Below are 23967 nucleotides of genomic sequence, written 5' to 3' on the forward strand. Positions count from 1 at the left end.
GGCGGCTGCGCAGACGGGGCGGCACGGCCCCTTTGTCTGAGGGCGCTGCGGGTGGCCGGCGGTCGCGCAAGGGTGCGGGGACGGTGAGTGGGGGCGCCGGTCGGTACCGGGTAGGACCCTCTTCCCCATGGACACGTGAGCTGGTGGTCCTCACACTGGTGCTGGCCCCGCGGCGGCCCTCACGGACCAAGGCCGCGCCCTCCCCCCTGCCCAGTCCCCCGGCTCGCCACGCCCCCCGCCCCTCCCTCGGGACGCCCGGACCCTCTTCCCTCCCCTCCCCTTCCCATCCCCCTCCGTCGGACCCTCCGGGCCCTCTCCCCTTCCCCCAGCCCGGGACCCGCTCCGTCCCTGGCCCCTCGCCCTGGGAACCTCTCCACCGTGGGCGCAGCGCCTCGGCAGCCCTAGTCCGAGTCGTGGAGCGGCGGGAGAGATCTTGGCGGAGAGAATGGGGGAGGGGGCTCCCCCAAAACTCAGAAACGATGCGGCGTTTTATTTGTTTGAGTGGACCGTGTGTCGCTGTGTTGCCTCGAATTCCTGAGTCCAGGCGTCCTCCTGCCTCAGCCCCCGGAATAGCTGGGACCACAGGTGCCGCCCCAACTCCGGGCTGGAAACCAGAGGTTTACCGGTTCTGTGTGCGCCTGAGTAACCGTGCGTACTGCCGCGCCCCACCCTGGGGGCCGCGAGCCTTAGCGAAAAGGCCTTCGGGTCGAAGCTAGCACGAGCCAAATGTGCTTCTTTCCGAATTTCTCACCCCCCCACAACTGTTTTATTTAACCGATGAGGTGTTTTCACTATTACTTTGTAAGAGCTCTATATTAATGGATGAGACTGATTTTTTGGTAACAAAACATTTTATTTTTGGCATTTAATTTATGTAATAGAAAAGGAATGCAATGATTTTTTTATGCAAGCATATTAGAAAAATAAACCCTTCTCCCCAGCACCCTGCCAGTATACGCAGAGGTGGCAATGGAGAGTTTCGTGCGTACCCTTCCCAAATATGTGGGTGCAAGCTGCCGGCTGAAGAGCCCTCACCCTTTTCTGTGGCAACTAGAAGCGGAGCTCGGAAGCCCTACTGCGCTCTACTGCGCTCGCCTCCTGCGGGGTGCTTCCGGCTCTCGCTGTTGGGATCTGTTTTGGACATCCCTTGCGTCGGCCTTACGCACGGGCTTTTCTGGGCGACCGGGGTAAGAGGAGTGAGACTCAAGCCCTGTTCCCTCCCATTATGGGGGCCTGTTCCTCCATTCTTGCTGTGGGGACTTTGACTGTTAGTGGTGAGGTTGAGGTTGAAATTGCTTCAATTGTTTTTTTAGCCATTTGTATTTCCATTGTGATTTGCTACTTCATATTGTCTTACAAGTTGAAAACACACCCCGGGTCTTTTAACTACAATAAAGGTTTTTTCTGGTTTTAGTGGTGCCGGGGTTGTTTTTGAGGTAGAAGATTTTAAGTTTGTAATGATCATATATCTTTAAGACTTTGGGGCTTTGTACCATGTTTTAAAGGCCTTTTCCTACTCCAAGATTATTTTTTAAATAATCTCTTGTTTTTCCCCTGGTACTAGTAAAATGTGAAATACAGTCGTTTTGCGTTTGTTTTGTGTTTTGTTTTTTGTTTGTTTTTTAATTTTAGGTGTCGGTCAGCTTGGAATCTAACTTCAATTGTATCTTTCAATTGATTTGAAAAACCACCTTTGTCATGTACCAAATTCTTCCCTGTGTTTGGGCCATTTCTGGAGTTTCTGGTGACTTTGATGTGCATAGGTTTTGGTTTAGAAGCTGCAAATCTGTTGGTCTCTGCACCCCAATTATTTTGCTTAAAAAGACCCTTCCCTCAGAAAATAATAAATATTTTTCTTTATTCTTATTCAAGTTATTTTATGAAGTAGTTGTAAAATTTTAACTCTTACTCATTTGTTAGATTTTCAGTAGATGTGATTTTTTTTTTTTTCTGTTTCTTATTTTTAAAATTTCTTTGTCTTTACTTCGTGGTAGTTTGTTGAATATTTTGAAATTGTTTATTTTATTTTTTTCCCAAAATACTTAACCTGGGGCTGGGGATGTGGCTCAAGCGATAGCTCGCTCGCCTGGCATGCGTGGGCCCCGGGTTCGATCCTCAGCACCACATGCAAACAAAGATGTTGTGTCCACCGAAAACTAAAAAATAAATAAATAAATATTTAAAAAAAAATACTTAACCTGTCATCCTAGCACCTTTAGTGAATTGTCTTTCCTCCAGCAGTTTGAGGCTCTTCACCACACTTACACTTGCTTTGCTCTGTTCCTAAGCTGCCCATTCTCACTGAGGCCCTTGTGGCTGTTTTCACTGTGGCCCTGTGACACGTCTGGCTCCTTCCTCAGTTGGTGAACCCTCTTCGACTACCTTCACCCCCATGAGAAGCATGTCAGCGTGTTAATCCAGTGCAGAGAGTAACATCACTGCAGTTTGTCCAGTCTTTATTTTTGAGACCTGTCATGTGTGCCTTTCAGATTGTCTTTTATTGTTTGTGAGGTTTTATAGTTTTCTTCATACAGATCCTGCACTTTGGGGGCTTTGGTGGTACTAGGGATTGAAACCAGGGACACCCTATCACTGAACCACATCCCCAGCCCTGTTTATTTTTTAGTTTGAGACAGGATCTCACAGTCTCACTAAGTTGCTGAGGCTCGCTTTGAACTTGCCATCCTCCTGCCTCATCCTTCCAAGACACTAGGATTAGAGACGTACACCATTTTGCCAGGCCTGAATTTACACATTTCTAAAATGTAAGCTTGTTTCTTGTTGATATTTGAGAATTGAATCTGGTTTTTTCCTTTTTTTTTTTTTTTTTAAACAAGGTGTCATTGGTATACAGGAAAGCTACCAGTTTGGATTCATCACTCTGATCATATAATCTGGGAAGGTTTCAGGGATTGTGCTTAGCAGTGTTTTACTTTGCACTCACAGGTGACTTAGAAGCTGCCTCATCAGAAGACGCCTTCACCTTGGAGGGCCAGGGCATGGAGATAAAGAGAACTGTTGCAAGAAGCCCAGGGAGTGAGGAAAAGAGGGTGGTAGCTCTAGGGGAGATCCTGGCAGCTTACTCCAGACTAGGAGACTGGGAATGTGTCTGTCCCAGCCTGCAACTGTGAACAGGGTCCTCTGGAAGGACAGGTACATGCTCACTCTGTCACATCAAGACCATCAAGAATTCCAAAAAGAATCACTGATTTCTAGGCTTAGTTTACAAAACAGATGTATATGTGTCTATGCAGACCTCACATTCTGTGCTCTTCATGCTATGGCGGTCCTACCTTAGTTCTTGTGCTTGCAATCCTGCCTGGCTATGATCTCAGGGGCCAGATCCCTTCCAGGCAGAGTCTCATTGTAGTATGGCTCCTTCCATTTCTCCTTATGTCATCATTGCTGCTGGGAGGTTTTGTTTTGGGTTATTGCCTATGAACATTTCCAAAAGCAAGATTCCTGAATCTGCAGAATGAACCCTTTTTGCTGCCATGCTCCTTTTGGCAAGTGAGTGTGTAGGAACTTTGCTTAGCTGTGACCCCATGTGGGTGCCAACAGCACTGTGCATGGGTGCTGTTTGTATTTGCTCCATATTTAGGTAGTAACAAAGCACAATCATAGCCTCCTCAGACTCCATTTCTATATTCTGTGGCAGTGACTTCCATTTTGTCCCAGTCTTTTATCCTGGCATCTTTACAGGACTTTTTAAGAGCCAGCACTTTAATATTTAAAAAAAATATACACACCATGCTTCTTTTCTGTCTGAACTCCTATGTTGTTCTCAAAGAGCAAAGCCTGGAATTGGGCCTGGGGATCCTTGGGGGAAACCATGCAGTGGCACACACCTGTGATTCCCCGCGACTTGGGAGACTGAGGCAGGAGGACCACAAGGTCAAAGTCAGCCTCAACAACTTAAAGAGCCCTGTGTCAAAATTTTTAAAAGGCTGGGGATGTGGCTCCATGGTAGAATCCCTTGGGTTCAATCCTAAGTATAAAAAAAAAAAAGAAAAAGTTTTTGGTGACCCCAGTAGCTCCGCTTCCCTGCCTCATACGTGAGCTTTAGGTTGAGGCATAGTGTTCACCCATCCTGGCGTCCTGTCACAGGCATATTACAGGAAACCCAGACTTTTATCTGCCAGTGCAGAAGTAAATAAAAATGGAAAATTAGGTAGTGCCAATTTTTAAATTCATTGTATTCAATTTTATGACAATACAGCCATATGTGATATGCTTTCTTTGTGTTATGCTTTCTTTTTTTTTAACTTGGCAGTATGTGTAGTTCATCCATACCACAGTATATGATACTACCCTCTGATCTAAGGCTCGCTCAGCTAGCCATCTTTTCCCTCCCTCCTGGTCACACACATATTGGCAACCTGGTATGTCTTTCAGTTTTCCTTCTGTTAATCTCTTTGAATCAGATAATATCATTTCGTCCAGCAGCATATAAGTCACTCCTGTTGTGAGCACTCTCTGCTCACCTATTGTCTGTAAGGCCCTGAGGGTGTCATCTCCCACCTTTGCAAGGGGGAGCTGCAGTGCCACAGACCCAGAGTATGGCAAGCAGGCTGGCCCCAGGTCGTGTGACACACACACACCCTTCTCGGACTTGGGTCATGGTATACAAAATAAGAGCATCATCCACATGTTATCCCACCCCATATTTTCACTCTTAGGTAGCCCTCACAGTATAAATCATTTGGCAGGTGCCAACCGTAGTGACATTTGCTGCAACACCATTGTTGTATCTGCTCTTGCTTGTGTCCATCCCCCTAGGGTACCTGTTCTCTCAGGGCCTGTCTGATTGGCTTAGAGATGTAGGTGGCCTTCTTGAGAAAGAATATGAGAAATTCTGCATCACCATCTCTGCCAGCAGAGGACGTACACTCCTTACCTGTTGCTGTGCCAAAAGTTTTAAATTGTAATCTCTTTGCTCCTGTAATTTCATTAATTTCTTTAGCAAATGTTCCACCATGGACTACTCTGCTGGGCCTCCCTCTGGTTTGTTGGTACAGCAGGAAGGGGTGGTATGAAAGCTGAGTGGGATGTTGGCCTCCAGGAGGTGAAGAGGCTGCAGCTCCCTGAAGAAGGTTGTAAAATTCAGAATAGCTTCCTGGGAGCTGAACTGGGGACTGGAAGGACTTCTGAGCAGAAGACAATCATAGTATTTCCCTGAGAAGGCAGATGGATTGGCTAGGCAGATATGGTGTTGGGAGCCATAAGACTGCTCAGGGGTGATCACAGGGCAGTGTGGTCAGGTTGAGTGAGGATGGTAGACTAGGAGTTGGTGTGAGAGAATGAAGAGGGGAGGAGGCTGTATAGACACGCCTGGATAGAAGGGGGTAGGTGCTGCACTCTGGATCTGTGGTGCTGTGGCTCTCCACTTAGTATTGGATGTTAAATGTCTGTGATGCTACGAGATGTCCATGTGGAGATGCTGAATTGGAGGGAATGGTGATAGCCAGCTCAGAGGCACCAAGAGGCACCAGAGGCTGGATTTCCTGGGCTCAACATCATGGCTCGTGGGATAACCATGCTTGGCACCAGATTTACAGGGAAACTGGTATCATCTACCAGCACAGGACGCAAGCAGGAATGGGAACTGGCCTGCCTCAAAGCCTTGTCATTGTCACATAAGCAGCATCTCCTGTGTCAGGCTTTCAGACCTGGAGACCTGCTGGGAGCCCCCAAATGTGGTTCCTCTGGTTGTTCATCATTGGTCCTTCACCCAGGTGTAGTCAGGGCTGTAGTGTGACTTGGCAAGCTGACTTCTGCCAGGTTTCTAGGGAACCAAATCTGAGTATTTACTGAAGGCCAAATTCTCATGCATACCTAGTGAACGAGGAAGGGGGTGATCGAGGGATGCATTTGAGAAGGCCCCATTGAGAGAGTGGTACCCAAGAGACCAGTTGTGTCCCTGCTGACAACAGTAAACAAGAACTTGGCCACAGAGAGATCAAAGGAGACACTGACCAGGGCTGTTTGGGATGGCAGAAGCTAAGACTGTAAAGACTGCTCCTCTGAAGAGATGAGGGGAATGGAGACCACTTGGGGAGGGTCTACTCCCATGGGAGGTAGCTGGATAAGGGTGTGGTCCCTGGGAGGGTAGTTAAATGACAAGAGATGCAGATCTCTCCGGGTGCATGATGTCATGGAAACAACAGGTATGGCGGGAGACAAGGTGTGCTACTCTACTAAAGGACAGGCAGGTGTCAGGAAAGTGGCCAGAAGGGAGGAAGCAGAGCAGTGAGGCAGGTTTATGTTCACACACCGTCTTTACCTAATCCAGAGTTGGTTAGTGCATATCCCATCTGGAGATACGTAAGTTACTAAATTAACCGTGGGTTCCACTGAACTGAAATTTACTGCTTATCTGTGCTGTTTTTTTTTTTTTGTTGTTGTTGTTGGTTTATTTGGTACCAGGGATTGAATGAGCCCAGGGCTGCTTAACTACAGAGCTATACCCCCACCCCTTTTATGTTTTATTTTGAGACAAGGCTTCACTGAGTTGTTGAGGCTGACTTTGAACTTGTTATCCTCCTGCCTCAGCCTCCAGAGCCTCTGAGATTATAGAATGCACCACCACACCCATGCTTGTAGTCTTTTAAATCCATGCTTCTGCCTGTGTTTGGCTCCATCTGTCCCTTATAGGCAACTCTCTGGTTTGACTGCAGCAGCTTCATCACTGGCTGGTACTTGGTTCATTGGGTACCCACTACATACGTACTTCCCCACTCTTTTGAATTCCATTCTTGCCTATTTTCCAATATATGTTCATGTGAATTGTAAGGCAGTTTTATGCAGAGACTCCTTTGGGAATTCTAAGTAGGATTGCATTGCACTTGCACCCACAGAAACATGAGCTTTTGGAGAACCTCAGAATAGGGAGATTGGGAATCAGCCTGTGTCTCTACTTGTTTCCTTGTCCTGTGCCTCAGAGGCAGTAGTTGTTAGTTTATTGTGTATCTTCCTGATAATTGTGTGTACAGAGATGTGTGTATATTGGACATTTTATAAAGAAACAGGGAATGATCACCCTTGACCTCCTACCCCAGGTGTCTTGATGAGACCTGTTTGTCATTGGTGCCCAGCTAAGCCAGTTTCAGATGCTTGAAAGGATTGACTGGGTTTTTTTTGTTGGTTTTGTTTTTTGGTACTAAGGATTGAACTCAGAGACTCAATCTCCACTGAACTACCTCCCAGCTGTCTTTATTTTATTTAGAGAGAGACAGGGTCTTGCTAAGTTGATGAGGTTGGCCTCAAACATGTAGTCCTCCTACCTCAGCCTCTGTGTGGCTGGGGCCACAAGTGTGGGGCACTGTTAATTATGCTCTTATATCACTTTTTAAAAAATATTTTTAGTTGTAGATGGACATGATATCTTTATTATTTTTTTTTTTTTGGTGCTGAGAATTGAACCTAGTGCCTCACACGTGCTAGGCAAGTGCTCTGCCACTGAGCCAAAATCCAGCCCCTGTACCATGTTTTCAGTGTGTGCTTTGCCTTTGTCACAGGCTAGGCTCTGAGTCACTGTCACAGACCTCCCTCAATGCTCCAGAAGATGACCCATCCTCTTTTGGACCAGCTGTGTCAGGAGACCTCTCAGTCCTCGCTTTCCCTAGCCTACTGGGTTATGTTGGACACTTCTGTTTATTTTGTCCTCTTGCATCCCCAGCACCTACCCAGCCTCAGGCCTCTTCTCATTGATGATGAAGCCTCCCCTAGTCTCAGACTAGATCCTTGGGGTCACTCTGGACTCAGTTCGCTCCGAACCACCACTGCTCATGTTTCTGCTTCCAACACCCTGGCCAAGCCATAGGGTTGAGAGCCCCTACCTTATTGGAGCACCAGGACCACCAAAGGATGTCTAGGAGTGACTATGGATCTGTGGGTTGGGGTCTCCACAGGAGTGAGGGCCTTGAGCAAGACCACCTAGTCCCACACTGGTGGCCATCCCCCTCCTTGTTAGAAGGGTGCTTGGGGAGGCAGCCTAGCCTAATGCTTGTAAACCCACATAACGCATGTACCTTGGGTGTAGAACATGCAGGAGCCCTGGTGAGCTGGCATCCTCTGGCTCAGCAGCATAGTCCAGAGTCCATATGTGGTCATGGTCCAGAGTCCTCACTGGCTCCCCTGCACAGGTTTGACCATGGGGACTCCCAGGGGCCTGGGTAATGAAGGTTTGGGACCCTGAGCCCTTAGAGGGCATCAGGTACTCTTTATCTGGAGCTCAGAGACCTTTGGCACTTCCTAACTAGGATTTTCTGGGCCCATAGCCAGAGAGCCCTGCTGTGGCTAGGAAGGCCCAGGAACCATGTGTTTGCTCAGGGCTTGGACAGGTTCCTGCACTGTAGGATCAGAGTTCTGGCACGGAAGTGTGTGGAACAGCAGGCCTGTGGTGGGTGCTGCTCCTTGGGTCTCACCTCAGCATGCTCTTCTCTGGCTCTGCATGAGGACCAAGGACCCCTGGGGCTCCCCGCAGGAAGTCAGGATCTGTCAGAGGCAAGGCCTGGCCCCTCACATGTTCCCTCCCCTTCCACAGCCCCACAGGAACCTCCAATTTCTGTCATCCTCAGAGGCCCAAGAAACAAAGTGATGGCAACTGCCAGACTCCTGCCACTGCCAGCAGAACATCAGGTAAATTGTCCTTAAGGCCTGTGTAGTATCCCTGGCCACAGCCCCTATGGTTTCTTCCATGCCCAGGGACCCTGTGGCAGCCTGAGTATCACTGCATCCCCAGTACTATGGCTTCTTCTTATGAACCCCACCCTTGGCTCACAGGGTCCCACACTCAGCTGCCTGGGCATGTTCCCACAACCCCATCCTAGACATCAAGATTTGGTCTTACTCCAAGAACTCCTGTTGTTCCAGGCTAAGGTGACCTTCGAGGATGTAGCTGTGCTCCTCTCTCAGGAGGAATGGGATCGCCTGGGCCCTGCGCAGCGGGGCCTCTACCGAAACGTAATGATGGAGACCTACGGAAACGTGGTCTCACTGGGTAAGTCCACCCACATGCTTAATCTGTGTGTTTCTGTGTGAGATCGGTGGGGGCTCAGAGCAAGCTGGTCCTGGAGGCTCACCCACCTCCAGTGTGCTCCGCTGCAGCAGGAGGTCAGTCCTGTCTGTCTTCATGTCCCCAAAGGTGGCATAGGTTGGGTGGGAGTGTATTTGGGTAGATGTTGTATAAACAAAAGGCTTCCTTCCCTCGAGCAGGACTTCCAGGATCCAAGCCCAATGTCATCTCCCAGCTGGAACGAGGGGAAGACCCGTGGGTCCTGGACGGACAGGGGGCTGAAAGCCAGGGCTTGGGGAATGGCCACTCAGGTAAGTGAGGGGAGCTGGCCCTTCTTTCATTGAAGGCTGGGCCTAGGGGTTATAATGGCCTGTCAGGCCTCACAAGTAGGAGTTACTGGACTGGGTAGCAGTCCATGGCAGGAAGTAGGTGTAGTGGTGAATCTAAACCTGGTGGGTACAGCAGGGCTCAACCAGGTAGAGACAAAATCAGGCCATGGATGAATTTTTGTCCCTGCTCAGAGAGAAAAACTTGTTAGCCAAGGCTAGTTGTAATAGGGCTTTCAGGTTTTGAAGATTGCCTGATTGTTGTAGAAGTCTCTCCACCCTGACACTCATAGTGAAGGACTGAAGCTTGCTATTAGAGCTCAGGTGCCAGGTGAAAGAGCCCATTCCTACATTCTATGTGTAATAAGGTGGAATAAAAAAACAACAAAACTGTAATAATTAAAAAGGAGAAAGAAAAGTGTCATTTGAAGTTTCTGCGATTTCCAAATTAGAAAAATTAGATAAGAGTTCACAAGAGAAACGTAATAGTATTACTGGTTACAAAATCATTTGTGTTTCTATTCATCAGCAACAAACAAAAACGTACTTTTTAAGAAATATTTTTTAGTTGTCAATGGACCTTTATTTTATGTATTTATATGCAGTGCTAAGAATCGAACCTAATGCCTCACACAGGCTAGGCAAGCACTGTACCGCTAAGCCACAACCCCAGCCCCAAAAACATAATTTTTACAACAAAAATATTTATAATAGCATCAGAAATGTGAAGTATCCTGGAAATAATGTAACAAAAGATATGCTAGACATTTAAGGGGAAAATTGTAAAAGTAAAAATGGAGCCCAGTTTGGTGGCCCAGGCCTGTGATCCCAGCAACTCAGGAGGCTAAGGCAGGAGGATCGCAAGTTGGAGGCCATTCTGAACAACTTAGCAAGACACTGTTTCTAAATAAAAAAGGGATGTGGATACATCTTAGAGCACCCCTGGGTTCTATCTCCAGCACTGGAATGAATGAATGAATGAAAGATACAGATGGAGACAGGTCTAGACTTAAAACTGTGCAAGATGGCATCTGAGTCTTGTGAAAACCTCAGTCAGCATGTCCTGGTAGAATGTGCCCCTCTTGAGATGGGAAGGTTGGCACATAGTTGATCGACTTCAACATTTCAGATGTGGCCATTTTCCCCTTGAAAATTTGCTCCTTGCTTTTTTAAAGCTAGTGGACAGGACCCCAGTATTCCACACAATCTTATGAACCTGCAAAATCAAACATCCTCAGGGAGCAGTGGGTATGACAACTTCAGAGGAATTTAATTTACCAGTGACTGTGAACAAGAGGACACAATATTATGTCACAGAAATCTTGCACGAAACTTGTTTTCTTGAGACAGGCTTTCCCTATGTTGTCCGGGCGGGTCTCGAACTCTGGGCTCAAGCAATCCTCCTGCTTTGGCTTCTAAGTAGCTAGAACTACAGGCTTGTGCCACCATGCCCAACAGTGCACAGAACTTCACATTGTTTGGTAACTGCTCCCACAGAAGGCAAGAAAACACAGGTTATTTTGCAGCCACTGCCAAACCAAACTGTTGTCCGTGGAGGTGCCTGATGGAGACCTTTGACCCTTTTTAAGCAGTCTTTGAGTTTAATGGCTGAAAAAAACTTAAGATTGTCCAAGAGCACAGAAGCACCTGGTTACTCTGCCTCTGGCCCAGGCCAGAGAGGAGGATGAGACTGAGTCACTTCTAGAGAGCAATGGGCATAGAAGCAGAAGCTACATGCCCCTACTGGTTTTCACTTACTGTTTTAACAGCAGTGGGAATATTTTTCACTTTTGAAGGAATGTTTTGTTGTCAGCTCGTCTCCCTGTTCCTTTTACAGACAACCTCAAATGTGATCACACTGCAGTCTGTGTGCAGGACAGCTTATCTTGTCCGTGGGGTAAGTGCATGTGTGATCTTTTTAATACAGTACAGTTCTTGAGGTATTAATGTTTATGTGTTACCAGATGTGACAGGATTCCCCAGGGTGCTGTGGAGTTTGTTAAGACAACTCACACAAGGAAGAGTGTCTCCTAATCAAGCATTATTTGTTTCAGTAGAATCTCTTTTTTCCCCTTTATGTATTTTGTCACACTGAAAACATAGTTTCCTGCTCTACACTTAAAACCACAACTAGAGCCACCATTCTGAAAGGGAGTATGGTTGGCTCTGTGCTAGGTACAGGGCAGGGGCCACTATCACCAGCCTTCACACCGTGACTCTGCCCCACAAGAAGTCACATGATACTTTTAAGCCATGGCTGATTGAGACTCCCCTCCAGTTATTGTATTATGAAAGTCATCTCATTTACCTTGTTACTCTGGCATCAGAGTCCACCAGAGGTGCTCTGGCAACAGAAGCCACCCATTCAGGAAAGCAAATAATAGAGCAGTAAATTTTTTTGGTAAAATTTTTATTAGTTATTGACAGACCTTTTATTCATTTATTTGTTTATATGTGGTGCTGAGAATCGAACCCAGTGCCTCATACATGCTAGGCAAGCACCAGTACCACTGAGTCACAACCCCAGCCTCCCCCACCCCCAGCAGTGATACTTTAATGCAAATAACTGATTCTTTCTTTGCCCTACAGACTTGTATTTTATAAAGATGGGCCTTAGGGGGTGGGGGGTTGATAAAACTAGTCTCATCAGTTTAAAGAACATATAGCATAACTTTTTTTTTTTAGTATATATTTTTTTTAGTTGTAGATGGACACAATATCTTTATTTTTATTTGTTTATTTTTATGTGGTGCTGAGTATCGAACCTAAGGCGAGGCAAGCACTCTACCAGTGAGCTACAACCCCAGCCCTAGCTTAACTTTTTTTTTTTTTTAGTTGTAGTTGAACACAATATCTTTATTTTATTTATTTTTATGTGGTGCTAAGGCTCGAACCCAGGGCTTCACACATGCTAGGTGAGCGCTCTACCGCTGAGCCATGACCCCAGCCCCCCCAGCATAACTTATTAAAAAATAAAATTCATTAAAAATCTTATTTATTACCCAACAGCTTAGGAGGCTGAAGCAGGAAGATCACAAGTTCAAAGCCAGCCTTAGCAACTTAGCAAGGCCCTGTCTCAAAATAAAAAGGGCTGGGGATTTTGCTGAGTGGGATTTTGCTGGGTTCAATTGATGGCACCAAAAAAAAAAAAAAATCTTAAATAGATGACTGTAAATTTAGATTTTTTTTTTAATGAAGATCCTATTAAATCCTCAGTTTTAGTTTATAAATGCGGTATACACTTAAACAAATTGCTCTGAAGGAAACTTAAAAAAAGATATGGAAATACTCAATAAGAAAAGTGGAAGCAACACTTGAACAAGTTCCTGTTTGTTTTTAGAATAAGGAAAAATGTTTTATTGCTTTGCTGGCAAAGGAGAAACACAGGGACTCCTGTCCCAGAGGCTGTGATTCTTTTTTTTTTTTTGGTACGGGGATTGAATCCAGGGATGCTTAACTACTGAGCCACATTCTCAACCCTTTTAACTTTTTTTTGGTACAGGGGATTGAACTCAGGGCACTCAACCACTAGCCCACATCCCCAGCCCTATTTTGTATTTTATTTAGAGACAGGGTCTCACTGAGTTGCTTAGTGCCTCACCTTTGTTGAAGCTGGCTGTGCCACCAAGCCCAGTTAACTTTTTTTGAGACAGGGTCTCAGTAAGTTGCTTAGGGCCTCGCTAAGTTGCTGAAGCTGGCCTTGAACTTAAGATCCTCCTGCCTCAAGTCTCCTGGGCTGCTGGGATTATAGATGTACACCACTGCCCCCACTAGTTTGGCATTATCTAATGGAGTTGAAATATGAATCCTTATGTTCCCCACACCCAACCCTGATACATAATAAGTACTAAGAAACAAACAAGAATCTTTGTAGAAGCATGCTTCATGATGGAAGACTGAAAATCACCCAGATGTCCATCAACAGTAGAATAGAAAAATTTGACATTTAAATATAATGAAATATACCACAGTGAAAATGATTAAATAACTGAATAAAAGTGAAAACACAACATCAAAATTTGTGATATTCTGCTAATACAGTACTTAGCTCTTTTATGATCTATGTTAGAAAAGTTAAAAGTTGCTAAGTCTAAAACAGAACGATTCAGTTATTTTTGAGGCAGCTGTTTGTTCAGGCTGGACTTGAACTCAGAATTCTTCAGCCTTTGCCTCCTGAGTACCTGGGATGACAGATGTGATGTTTTTTGTTTTGGGACAGGCTTTTGCCATGTCAGACTAGGCTAGTCTCAATCACCTGGGTTTGAGTGATCCTGCCACCTTAGCTCTTGAATAGCTGGAACTACAAGGGCATGCCATTGTGCCCAGCTCATAATGGAACCATTTGAATAATAAAATAAATAACAGGTTAGCCAGGCACGGTGGCACACAACCTATAATCCCAGCAATTTGAGAAGCTGAGGCGGACACAACATCTTTGTTTATATGTGGTGCTGAGGATCGAACCCGGGCCGCACGCATGCCAGGTGAGCACGCTACCGCTTGAGCCACACCCCCAGCCCCCCCAAAAATAATTTTTTGATTCATAACTTTGCACCATAAGAATCAACCCAGAATGGTCATAGAGCTAAATATAAAATCTAAAAACTCTGAAATTTTAAGAAACCATAGAATAAAATTATTTTAACTTTTGGTTAGGCAAAGATTTAATAAGAAGTTCAAGGCCAGACTTGGCAACTTGATGAGACTGTTTCAAAAAAATAATTTTGAAACAGGTTTAATTTTAAAAGGGTTGGGAATATAACTCAGTGGCAAGAGTGCCCCTGTGTTCAATCCCTAGTATCAAAATAATTAAATGACAGATTATTAGCCAAAAGTATAAAATGTACAAGTTCATACAGATGAATAAATTTATTGTATAATAAATACACTGAGGGAAGAGGTTATCTTACAGAAGAATTCCAAGAAAGATATAATATAGATGGGTAGGTAGCCCCTCACCAGAAAGCAAAGCTTAAATCCACCCTTCCAAAGGTAGACCAGACTCCGTAACTCCTATCCAAAGAACAGCATATGAAAGACAGAAAATGAGGGGCATTTTAGAAAATACAGAGCTGATAAGGGAAGACTGAAAGACCATCACAGAGAAGAGGATAACTAAAGAGTCCATTATAGCTGAAATCCAAATAAAGTCTGGGGTTTGGTTAATAGTACTAGACTAATGTTGCTCTCTTGGTTGTGACAAAAGTACCTGAGTAATGTAAGATGTTAAGAGTAGGGGGAGGGGCTGGGATGTGGCTCAAGCGGTAGCGCGCTCGCCTGGCATGCGTGCGGCCCGGGTTCGATCCTCAGCACCACATACAAACAAAGATGTTGTGTCCGCCAAATACTAAAAAATAAATATTAAAAAATTCTCTCTCTCTCTACCTCTATCTCTCTCACTCTCTCTTTAAAAAAAAAAAAAAAAAAAAAAGAGTAGGGGGAGACTGAGTAAGGCACATAGGCAACTCTCTACTGTCTTTGCAACTTTCTGTCAGTTCAGATTGATCCTGAACTAAAAACCTTATTTTTTAAAAAATGTTAATTCACAATACTAATAGAATTAATAAGAACTACATCTCAACTATGGAAGAAAAAGCATTTCACAAAATCCCACACCCATTCTTGCCCATCAGGCTCACAGGTGGAAGACTGAACATGTGTGTCCGGCGGTATCCTAGAAGGTCTGCCAACACAGGGTGGGTGGTGGGGGGCAGCCAATCTGTAGAGGATGGAGCAAAGTGGCCCGTATTGGCAGAGCTCATGGCAGTCTACATGGAAGGTCCTATGAAACGACACAGCAGTCACTAGAGTAAGGGAGCCTTACTCTAGTAAGTAAGACACATAGAAATCAATTACTTTCCCCCATTCCCACAGTGAACAACTACCTTGAAATTAAAACAATAGCATCATTCATAACACTTTCAAGAAACACAAAATACCTAGGAATAAGTCTAACAGAGGTGTTGGGAGACCTGCATAGTGAGACTCCCAAAATATTGCTGAGATAAAGTAAATTTAAAATGTATCACGTTCATAGATCAAAAGACTTTTTAAGCAGGGCGGGTGCAGTGGCACACGCCTGTAATCCAGCAGCTTATGAGGCTGAGACAGGAGGATCAGGAGTTCTAAGCCAGCTTCAGCAAGGCACTAAGCAACTCAATGAGACCTTATCTCTAAATAACATACAAAATAGGGCTGGGGATGGGGTGGGGCTCAGTGGCTGAATGCCCCTGAGTTCAATCTCTGATACCAAAAAAAAGACTTTGTTAAGATATCATCTCCAATTTGAGGTCTAGATCCAGTGCAACATAAATCAAAATTACAGAAGGCTTTGGGGTACAGATTGTCAAACTGATTCTAAAATTCACACGGAAATGTAACATATATTGAACAGTCAACAGCTTTGTAAAAACTTGTGGGATGTATAGTACCTAACTCCAGGATTTATTATAAAGCTATGCCAATGAAGACAGTATAGTATTGACCACAAAACAGAACATTATAAGCAGTGGGTCAGAACAGAGAATGCTGAAATAGATTAGCAAAACAAGAAAATTAATTTTTTACACAGGAGCAAAAGGCAGTTTAGTGGAGAAAGGGTATTCTTTTCAGCAAATCCTACTAGATATATACATGCTGGGTTTTTTTTCTTTCTTTCTTTTTTTTTTTTTTTCCTGTGGTGCTGGGGAGTGAACTCAGGGCCTTGTGCATGCAAGGCAAGCACTCTACCAACTGAGCTACGTCCCCAGCCGAAAAAATTAATTTTTTTTTTTTTAGAGAGAGAGAATTTTTAATATTTATTTTTTAGTTTTCGGCGGACACAACATCTTTGTTTGTATGTGGTGCTGAGGATCGAACCCGGGCCGCACGCATGCCAGGCGAGCGCGCTACCACTTGAGCCACATCCCCAGCCCATAGAAGAAGAGAATTTTTTTAATATTTATTTTTCAGTTTTTGGTGGACACAACATCTTTATTTTATTTTTATGTGATGCTGAGGATCAAACCTAGTGCCGTGCACATGCCAGGCAAGCGCGTTACCGCTTGAGCCACATCCCCAGCTCAGGGCATATATCTTCTATCTGAATAACTTTTTTATGGTATTGAGGATTGAACCCAAGGATACTTAGCCACTGAAGAACATCCACAGCCCTTTTTATTTTTTTAATTTTGAGACAGGGTCTCATTAAGTTGCTGAGGCTGGCTTTGAACTTGTAGTCCTGCTGCCTGGGGCTCCCAAGCCATTAGGATTACAGGCCTGTGCCACTGCTCCCAGCCCAAACCCTTTTATTTTTTATTTTTCAACAGGGTCCCGCCAAGTTGCCCAGGCTGGCCTTGAACTCGCAGTCTTCCTACCTCAGCCACTGCAGTAGCTGTGATTGCAGATGTGTGCCACCACACTTAGCTCTTTCTTAGTTTTTAATTCCTCTGCTAAAATTCTCCATCTGGTCATGCTTGTTCATCCAATATATGGTTATCTCTTAGTCAGTTTTTTTAGATTGATTTAAATTTTTGTTGTTTTTTGAGTTCTTTTTCTTTCTGAGTGTCTCATAAATTTTTACTGAATGCCAACATAAGTGTTAAAATGTGACCTTTCCTGCTGGGCAGCCAGTGTGTAAGCTGGATCAGTCCAGTCGGTACAAGGGCTAGGTTTGACTCATATATATATATATATATATATATATATATATATATATATATATATATATATATATATATATATATATCTCACACTTTATTTTATGTGGTGCTGAGGATTGAACCCAGTGCCTCATGCATGCTAGGCAAACGCTCTACCTCCAAGCCACAACCCCAGCCCCGCTAGGTTTGAATTTTGTTGTCATGATTACTTTGTGTGCACCACCAGAGTCAAACTCCTCTAGCATTTCCTGGTACACAGGGTAGGGGCTGTCAGTCTTCCACACAGACCAGTGCCTCAGAGAGGGTCCCTCCTGCTCTTGCCCTACCCTAGACATAGACTCTATTGCCTGTGACCCAGGGCTTGCTCACCTCAGGAGGTGGGGAACAAGGGAACTGTGCTCACCTGGCCCATCTTTAGTCTGCAGGTGCTCGGTTTTGGGGTCTTGGGCAATACCTCAATGATCCTGCCCTTTGTCTGGCTGTGGGAGACCTGATTATCTACCCATGATCGTCTCCTGCCCTCCATTTTTCTTTTCTCTTCTCCCAGCCACAGTGACTATTACCAGTACTTCAGGTGTGATAGGTTTTCTTTGCTCCCAGTGACTTCTGGCTTGCTCCATATAGAGGACCAGGTAGGTATTTTTCCCTTCCTTCCTCCAGTCCTGAACCTCCCAGGAGACTTTCTCATGAGTGCCTGGGGAGCCAGTAGAGAAGACCCCAGGGGACCACGGAGAAAAGCCCTGTACCGTGGCTCCCTGAGGTTCTCCAGCAGCTGGCTAAGGCATTCTCCTTGCCCACTGTATGATGGCCCCATCTGCCTTCTTCTCCATAGGGCAGGGCAGTGCACATGTACCAAAGTCTTCTTTCCATTGGACACCTGTCTCAGGTCCTCAGCTAGTCAGCCATCATGTGCCCTCGGCTCTCAAGGGTTCAGGAAAAGAAGGGGTTTTGTAGATGATCTGGCTTTTACCAGTTGTTGGGCTGGAAGAGATGCTCTTTCCAGCATTCTCCCTCCAGGAATAGCAAGATAGCATGTGATGAGTGATGATGGCAAAGCAGCGTGTTTCACATAGTGTATAGTAAAGATGATCAGAGGGACTCAGGAACATACAGCCACATGACTCCACACTGAGTTGGGTTCTGTTTCTGTTGGTTTGGTGAGTACCCAGGTGACGGGGTGGGTAGTAAGAGGGGTCAGCTGGAGTTTCAACAGGAAACTACAAGGATTAGTCTGGATGCTGGTGTGGGAAGAGTGACATGAGTTCCAAATGTCTGGCAGCTGTAGGAGGGCTTGTTCTTGGAGCAACAAACCAAATTCTGTCCAAAAGGAGAGGTCTGACTGAGCTCCTGGCTGAGCCCTGGTGGATACTGGAGGGCCTTCATGTTGATGGGGCAGTTATGCTCCAGGCAAGTATGGCAGAGCAGGTTGGTTGGACCTGGAGTGACACCCCCAGCTCAGGCCACCACCATTGGAAACCCCTCATCCATGGAGGCGGTCCTTGAGGATTTGGTGCACTCTGCTCTGCCACCATGCTTGTAGAAGAAACACTAGTATTTTGTATGTCTCAATCTCCAAGGTAACCATTTCTTGGATGACTAAAAACATTACCAATCAAACCAAGCACATTCTATTTATGGCCACCTTTGCCCAAATCTTTTTCCAAACACTTCCATCATAAAACACTTCGTGGATGTTCCTGCCAGTCACCGAAGATCCTTGGCATTGTGCACATTTCTCTTAGGTTCTTACTTTCCAAATCTCTTTGTTGAGATTTCAAGAGGCCCATTATTCAATGTGTCTTCCCAAAGCATGTTTAGAGCCAATTAAAGAGTAAAGCTTCTGTGGGCAGGGGTTGTGGCTCAGCGGTAGGACGCTCACCTAGCACGTGCAAGGCCCTGGGTTCGATCCTCAGCACCACATAAAAATAAATAAAATAAAGGTATTGTATCCAACAACTAAAAAATAAATATATAAAAAAATAAAGAGTAAAGCTTTAGCCAAGCGCAGTGTCATATACCTATGATCCCAGTGACTCGGGAGGCTGAAGCAGGAGGTTGGCAAGTTCAAGGGCAGCCTGGGCAAATTAGCAAGACCCTATCTCATAAAGTAAAAAGGGCTGGGGATGTAGCTCAGTGGTGAAACACCCTGGGAACATGTCACTTATTGCTAGTCTGATACACTTCCCCATATGGGACTCCAGATGAAAGCTATTGGGGCCTGTGGCTTCAGGTCTCTGGACGTGGGGGACAGCTGTTCCCAAGGAGTGGCTGAGCTGAGAATGCCCATTCTCACCCAGAGTAACCTCTGGAGAGGATTGGAAAAGAAGTGTGTGCCCACATGCTCCGGTGCTATCCTTGCCTGTGATCTCAGCATCTGTGGGTCAGCTACAAATTTAGTACCAGATCCTGGTGTGTCTTCCAGCAGATTGAGAATTGCCTTCTCGGGTCTTCCTCCACTGTGGAGCTGCTTATACTACAATATCCCTTAGGGCAGTCCCCAACAGAGGATTGAGGGGACAGGGAGAAGCACTGAAGGTGGGCTAGAATCCCAAGCCCTCCAGGAGGTCTCAGTGTGCCCTGGAGCCTCAGATGCTGGAGGCCTGGTCATCATTCTGCATTGTAGTGGAGCCTGTGGCCCTTTGGCCCAAGGAAGCCTGAAGGACTCAGCATGCCACTGCCTTGGGGAGCCATCGTCTTGCTCCCCCACTCTCTTGTGGGGCTGGGCCACTCATCACTCCTCAATGCAGGGACCTCTACACAGTCTGGGCTTCTAGCAAGTAGCCACCACCACATGAAGTCATAATGTGAGTGGCCCAAGTTACTGGAACATGGTTGTCTCAGCACCCCCTACCCCCTCACACACAGTGGCCCACAGCACCTGTGGATACCCAGAGCATCTCCACTCCAACCTCTCCTGCCTCCACTCTGCCATCCCTGCAGGCCTTGTCCACAGCTAAATTGGGCTGCAGATTCCCACCACCTCCCTTTGTCTCTAGTCTCACCTGCCTGAGTATTCTCCACACTGTTACCTTCTACAACGAGTTCCCAGCACCAACCCCCCCCACACAAATCCACTGGCCCCAGGATTGCATTCCCCAGCCTGCTCACAGGCATGCAAGCCTCCCCACCCTCCCCAGGCCAGGCTTCACTGCTCACTGGCTGCTCTCTGTGCGCACAGGGCTCCTACAGGCTGGGAGAGTCCTGCAATCAGCTCCATGTGGCCTCCTGAGGCTCTGTTCACCTGAGGAGGGCTCCAGGGAGGGCAGGGCCTGGGGAAGCACTAGGCCACGCCCCACTATAGTGTTCTTGGGCACTCTGCAGGGGTACCTCCTTACTGGCACTCCACTGTCAGTCATTACAAGGTCTTGTGGAAATTTAATCTTCAGATTTCTCCAGCAGGGAGTGACCTTCACCAGAAAGCCAGCTTCAGGGTTGTACTGTGCAGTTTTGAGAAGTGTTGACATTGTCATTTTGGATTTGTTGTTTCAGAATGCAAAACCAAGGAAGAGAACCAAAATACAGATTGGCCCTTAAAGCCGATAATTTCAGATGAGGTAACAGTGCATCTGGGGAAAGCATCTTCAGGGAGCATCGTTCAAGAACATTATAACCCAGAGCAGAGCTTCTGCCTGCATGCAAGCCCTGTCGTCCCTGGCGAGGCTCGGGTCTCGAATAGGAGCAGGCCACTGACTCCACACCCAGAAGCTCCCAGTGGAGAGAGGCCCTACATGTGCATCGAGTGTGGGAAGTGCTTTGGGCGGAGCTCCCATCTTCTTCAACACCAGCGAATCCACACGGGTGAGAAGCCATATGTGTGCAGTGTGTGCGGGAAGGCCTTCAGCCAAAGCTCAGTCCTCAGTAAACACAGGAGAATCCACACTGGCGAAAAACCCTATGAGTGTAACGAGTGTGGAAAAGCCTTCAGAGTGAGCTCGGACCTTGCTCAGCACCACAAGATTCACACAGGAGAGAAACCTCACGAGTGTGCCGAGTGTCGGAAGGCCTTCACCCAGCTCTCGCACCTCATCCAGCACCAGCGGATCCACACAGGGGAGAGGCCCTATGTGTGCCCACTATGTGGGAAGGCCTTCAACCACAGCACTGTGCTGCGGAGCCACCAGAGGGTACACACTGGGGAGAAGCCTCACCAGTGCAGCGAGTGCGGGAAGACCTTTAGCGTAAAGAGGACGCTGCTGCAGCACCAGCGGGTGCACACAGGGGAGAAGCCCTACACGTGCAGTGAGTGTGGGAAGGCCTTCAGCGACCGCTCAGTCCTCATCCAGCACCACAATGTGCACACAGGAGAGAAGCCCTACGAGTGTGGCGAGTGTGGCAAGGCCTTCAGCCACCGCTCCACCCTCATGAACCATGAGCGGATCCACTCAGAGGAAAAGCCCTATGCTTGCTACGAGTGTGGCAAGGCCTTCGTGCAGCACTCCCACCTGATCCAGCACCAGAGGGTCCACACCGGGGAGAAGCCCTATGTGTGTGGAGAGTGTGGGCATGCCTTTAGCGCACGTCGCTCTCTGATCCAGCATGAGAGGATCCACACGGGAGAGAAGCCCTTCCAGTGCACAGAGTGCAGCAAGGCCTTCAGTCTTAAGGCCACCCTGATCGTGCACCTGCGGACCCACACTGGCGAGAAGCCCTATGAGTGCAGCAGCTGCGGCAAGGCCTTCAGCCAGTACTCGGTGCTTATCCAGCACCAGCGGATCCATACAGGGGAGAAGCCCTATGAGTGTGGGGAGTGCGGACGTGCCTTCAACCAACACGGCCACCTGATCCAGCACCAGAAGGTGCACGGGAAGCTGTGAGCCTGGGGCCTGGTGGCTGCAGGAGGCAGCCTCACTACCCTCCCTCGGGTTTCAGTGCCACAAAATAATTGCAGGGAGAAGCACTGGGCATGTTCTTCCTGTGGAAAAGCTGCAGAGCATATGTTTTGTTTTCCTCAACATCCTGAAGCTGTATTGAAGAGTGACCTGCCATCATAATGAAGTTTGGGTAACGATAGCCATAATTCCTTGTTTCTTCAACATTAGATAATTCATTTGAAAGGAGTAACTAAAGGAAGTTAAAGTAAAAGGACTTGTCCCAAAATACTCCCTTATGTTCCCAGTGAGGTTCTTTCTCTTCTGAGAATGCATGCCTTTCCTAAACAGTTAGCCAGTTAGCTGTGAAACTTAGAACACTGGACTGTTTTCGTATTCTCTTGAAACACAGAAGTGCTGTGTGGATAAATTGATATACGACATCAAGGATCACATGACATCGCTGAAAATTGTAACTGTGCAAATACCTGTTTGTATGAAAAGAAAAAGAAGTCTAAAGATGTGTTCATTAGAAATTATGTAAATTAAAAAAAAAAAAAAACTCTTTTATCTGGTGCTTTAACTTATCCAAGACCAGAAGGAATGTCCTGCCACTTGAGTAAAAATGCAACTAAAACATGGTTGTTTTCCTTAAGACCTATAGACTCTGCATGCCAGAGATTCTGGATCTCTGGGGCCAGTTAGGTCCCAAGCAAGAAAATATTGCTAAAAAGATGATTCCTTGTTGCGCGTTGTTTTGTTTTGTTGGTACCAGGATTGAACCCAGGGGCACTGGACCCCTGAGCTGCATCCCCATCCCATTTTATTTTTTATTGTGAGATAGTCTTGCTGAGCTGCTTGGGGCCTCAGCCTCCTGTGGTACACCACCACACCCAGCAGTGCATTTTTTTTTTTTTTTAATTCTCACTCTTTTTTACTAGCTCTAATAGTCCATTCTTGTACTCCAGTTGTTTGGGGTTTGTTGTTGTTGTTGTTTAACTCCTGGCTTAAGACAGTCTACTATTCAATGCCTGTGATAAATTTGGTTTATTCATAATTAAAAATTTGAATTTGTTCAGAATTATTTGCTCAGTTTTTAAGGGTATGGTTCTTACATCTGAGTTTATATCAGAGCCATTTCTAGTAGTATCTACCTGCAAATAAAACAAAGGTCAAACGTAAATGTGTCAGTGCCTGGTGGAGGTGTTTCCTTCTTCCTCTGGGGAGAAGAGAGAAGCACTGGGGTGTTGGTCCTCAGCGTTACACGTGACAAGAGCTCGGTAAGAATGGCCCGTCCCTGAGGCCTTGGCTTGAGCAGGGAGCTGCGGTACAGCTGAGCCGCTGCTTGAGGAGGAGCTGATCACAGAAGGGTGGCAGAGAAGAGCAACACTAAGTGTCTCAGTGAGGAGAGCCAAGGTCTGCGCCTTACTGCAGAAAGGAAAGGAGGCCACTGTGGTGTCACTTCAGTGAGGCTGAAAATCCAGAGTTGGGAGCACTGAGATGAATTCTCCAGAGGGCTCAGGTCACTGAAGGGAGCCAACAGAGTGGAGGCCACTGGGCACTGCTTCCTAGAGGAGGTGAGATCACTGATGTTTTTCGGAAGAGATGACAGAGAAGCTGGAATCGATGAGTTGTTACTTCAGAGAAGAACTGAACTCACTGAAGTGTGACCTGGGGCCAAGATGAAGTCTTCAGAGGCTGAGGTGAACGCGGTCAAACTTCACAAAGCTGCCCTCACAAAGGGACACTTCAGAGTCTCCTCTGAAAAGGAGCTGAGGCTACTAAGGGTGTAAGACCTTAGTGGAGGGAGGAGGGAGGCTGCCAGCCCTCACAAGGGGACTCTGCAGCTGGGGTCTCTGTGGCTGCAGGTTGGAGCCCACCACTACTCAAGCCACAATTGCTGATCATGCAGAAAAGCAGAGCACAGTCATGTGCCAATCAGGATGAGAATAGGAGCTCGATTGAATTCAGTACAAAGATTTGTGTAGAAAGACTATATGAAAAAAAGAAGAAAAGAAAGAGAAACAAAGGCTGTATCCCAGGACAACTGAAGTCACAGGGTACAGAGTGCTGGATAGCTCAGTTCTCCAGTAGCCTAGGTTTCCAGGGAGACCTTTCTAAAACCTAGTTTGCTTTCCTGCATTCTCAGATGAAGCATGCTCAGCATCCATCTCCTA

The 23967-nt window shown here is 46.4% G+C and overlaps 1 protein-coding gene and 1 long non-coding RNA gene across 6 annotated transcripts in view; one reads left to right on the top strand and one right to left on the bottom strand.

Annotated features, from left to right (window-relative positions):
- Znf250 (zinc finger protein 250) lies at positions 1 to 22973 on the top strand. Of its 3 annotated transcripts, none has more exons than XM_046449224.2 (6): positions 1 to 83; positions 8546 to 8640; positions 8875 to 9001; positions 9217 to 9327; positions 11180 to 11239; positions 20472 to 22973. In XM_046449224.2, the coding sequence occupies exons 2-6, from the start codon at positions 8599 to 8601 to the stop codon at positions 21794 to 21796; spliced, it is 1665 nt and encodes a 554-aa protein (XP_046305180.1). In that variant the 5' UTR covers positions 1 to 83; positions 8546 to 8598; the 3' UTR covers positions 21797 to 22973. The 3 variants fall into 3 exon arrangements, with proteins under 3 accessions (XP_046305180.1, XP_046305179.1, XP_046305178.1); XM_046449222.2 differs by lacking the exon at positions 1 to 83 and adding an exon at positions 310 to 585; XM_046449223.2 differs by lacking the exons at positions 1 to 83; positions 11180 to 11239 and adding an exon at positions 308 to 585.
- Positions 14778 to 23967, bottom strand: part of LOC124095844 (uncharacterized) — a 27897-nt gene continuing 18707 nt past the window's right edge. For 2 of the 3 annotated variants that reach the window (XR_009227152.1, XR_009227146.1), the window contains exon 10: positions 22695 to 23783. This is a non-coding gene — a long non-coding RNA (uncharacterized LOC124095844). Of the gene's footprint in view, positions 15125 to 22694; positions 23784 to 23967 lie in introns of those variants that run through there. The other variant, XR_009227153.1, reaches the window with a different exon arrangement.

Source organism: Marmota monax, unplaced genomic scaffold (genome assembly GCF_021218885.2).
Source record: "Marmota monax isolate L192 unplaced genomic scaffold, Marmota_monax_Labrador192_F-V1.1 WCK01_AAM20220418_F8-fsc00073, whole genome shotgun sequence".
Lineage (NCBI taxonomy): Eukaryota > Metazoa > Chordata > Mammalia > Rodentia > Sciuridae > Marmota > Marmota monax.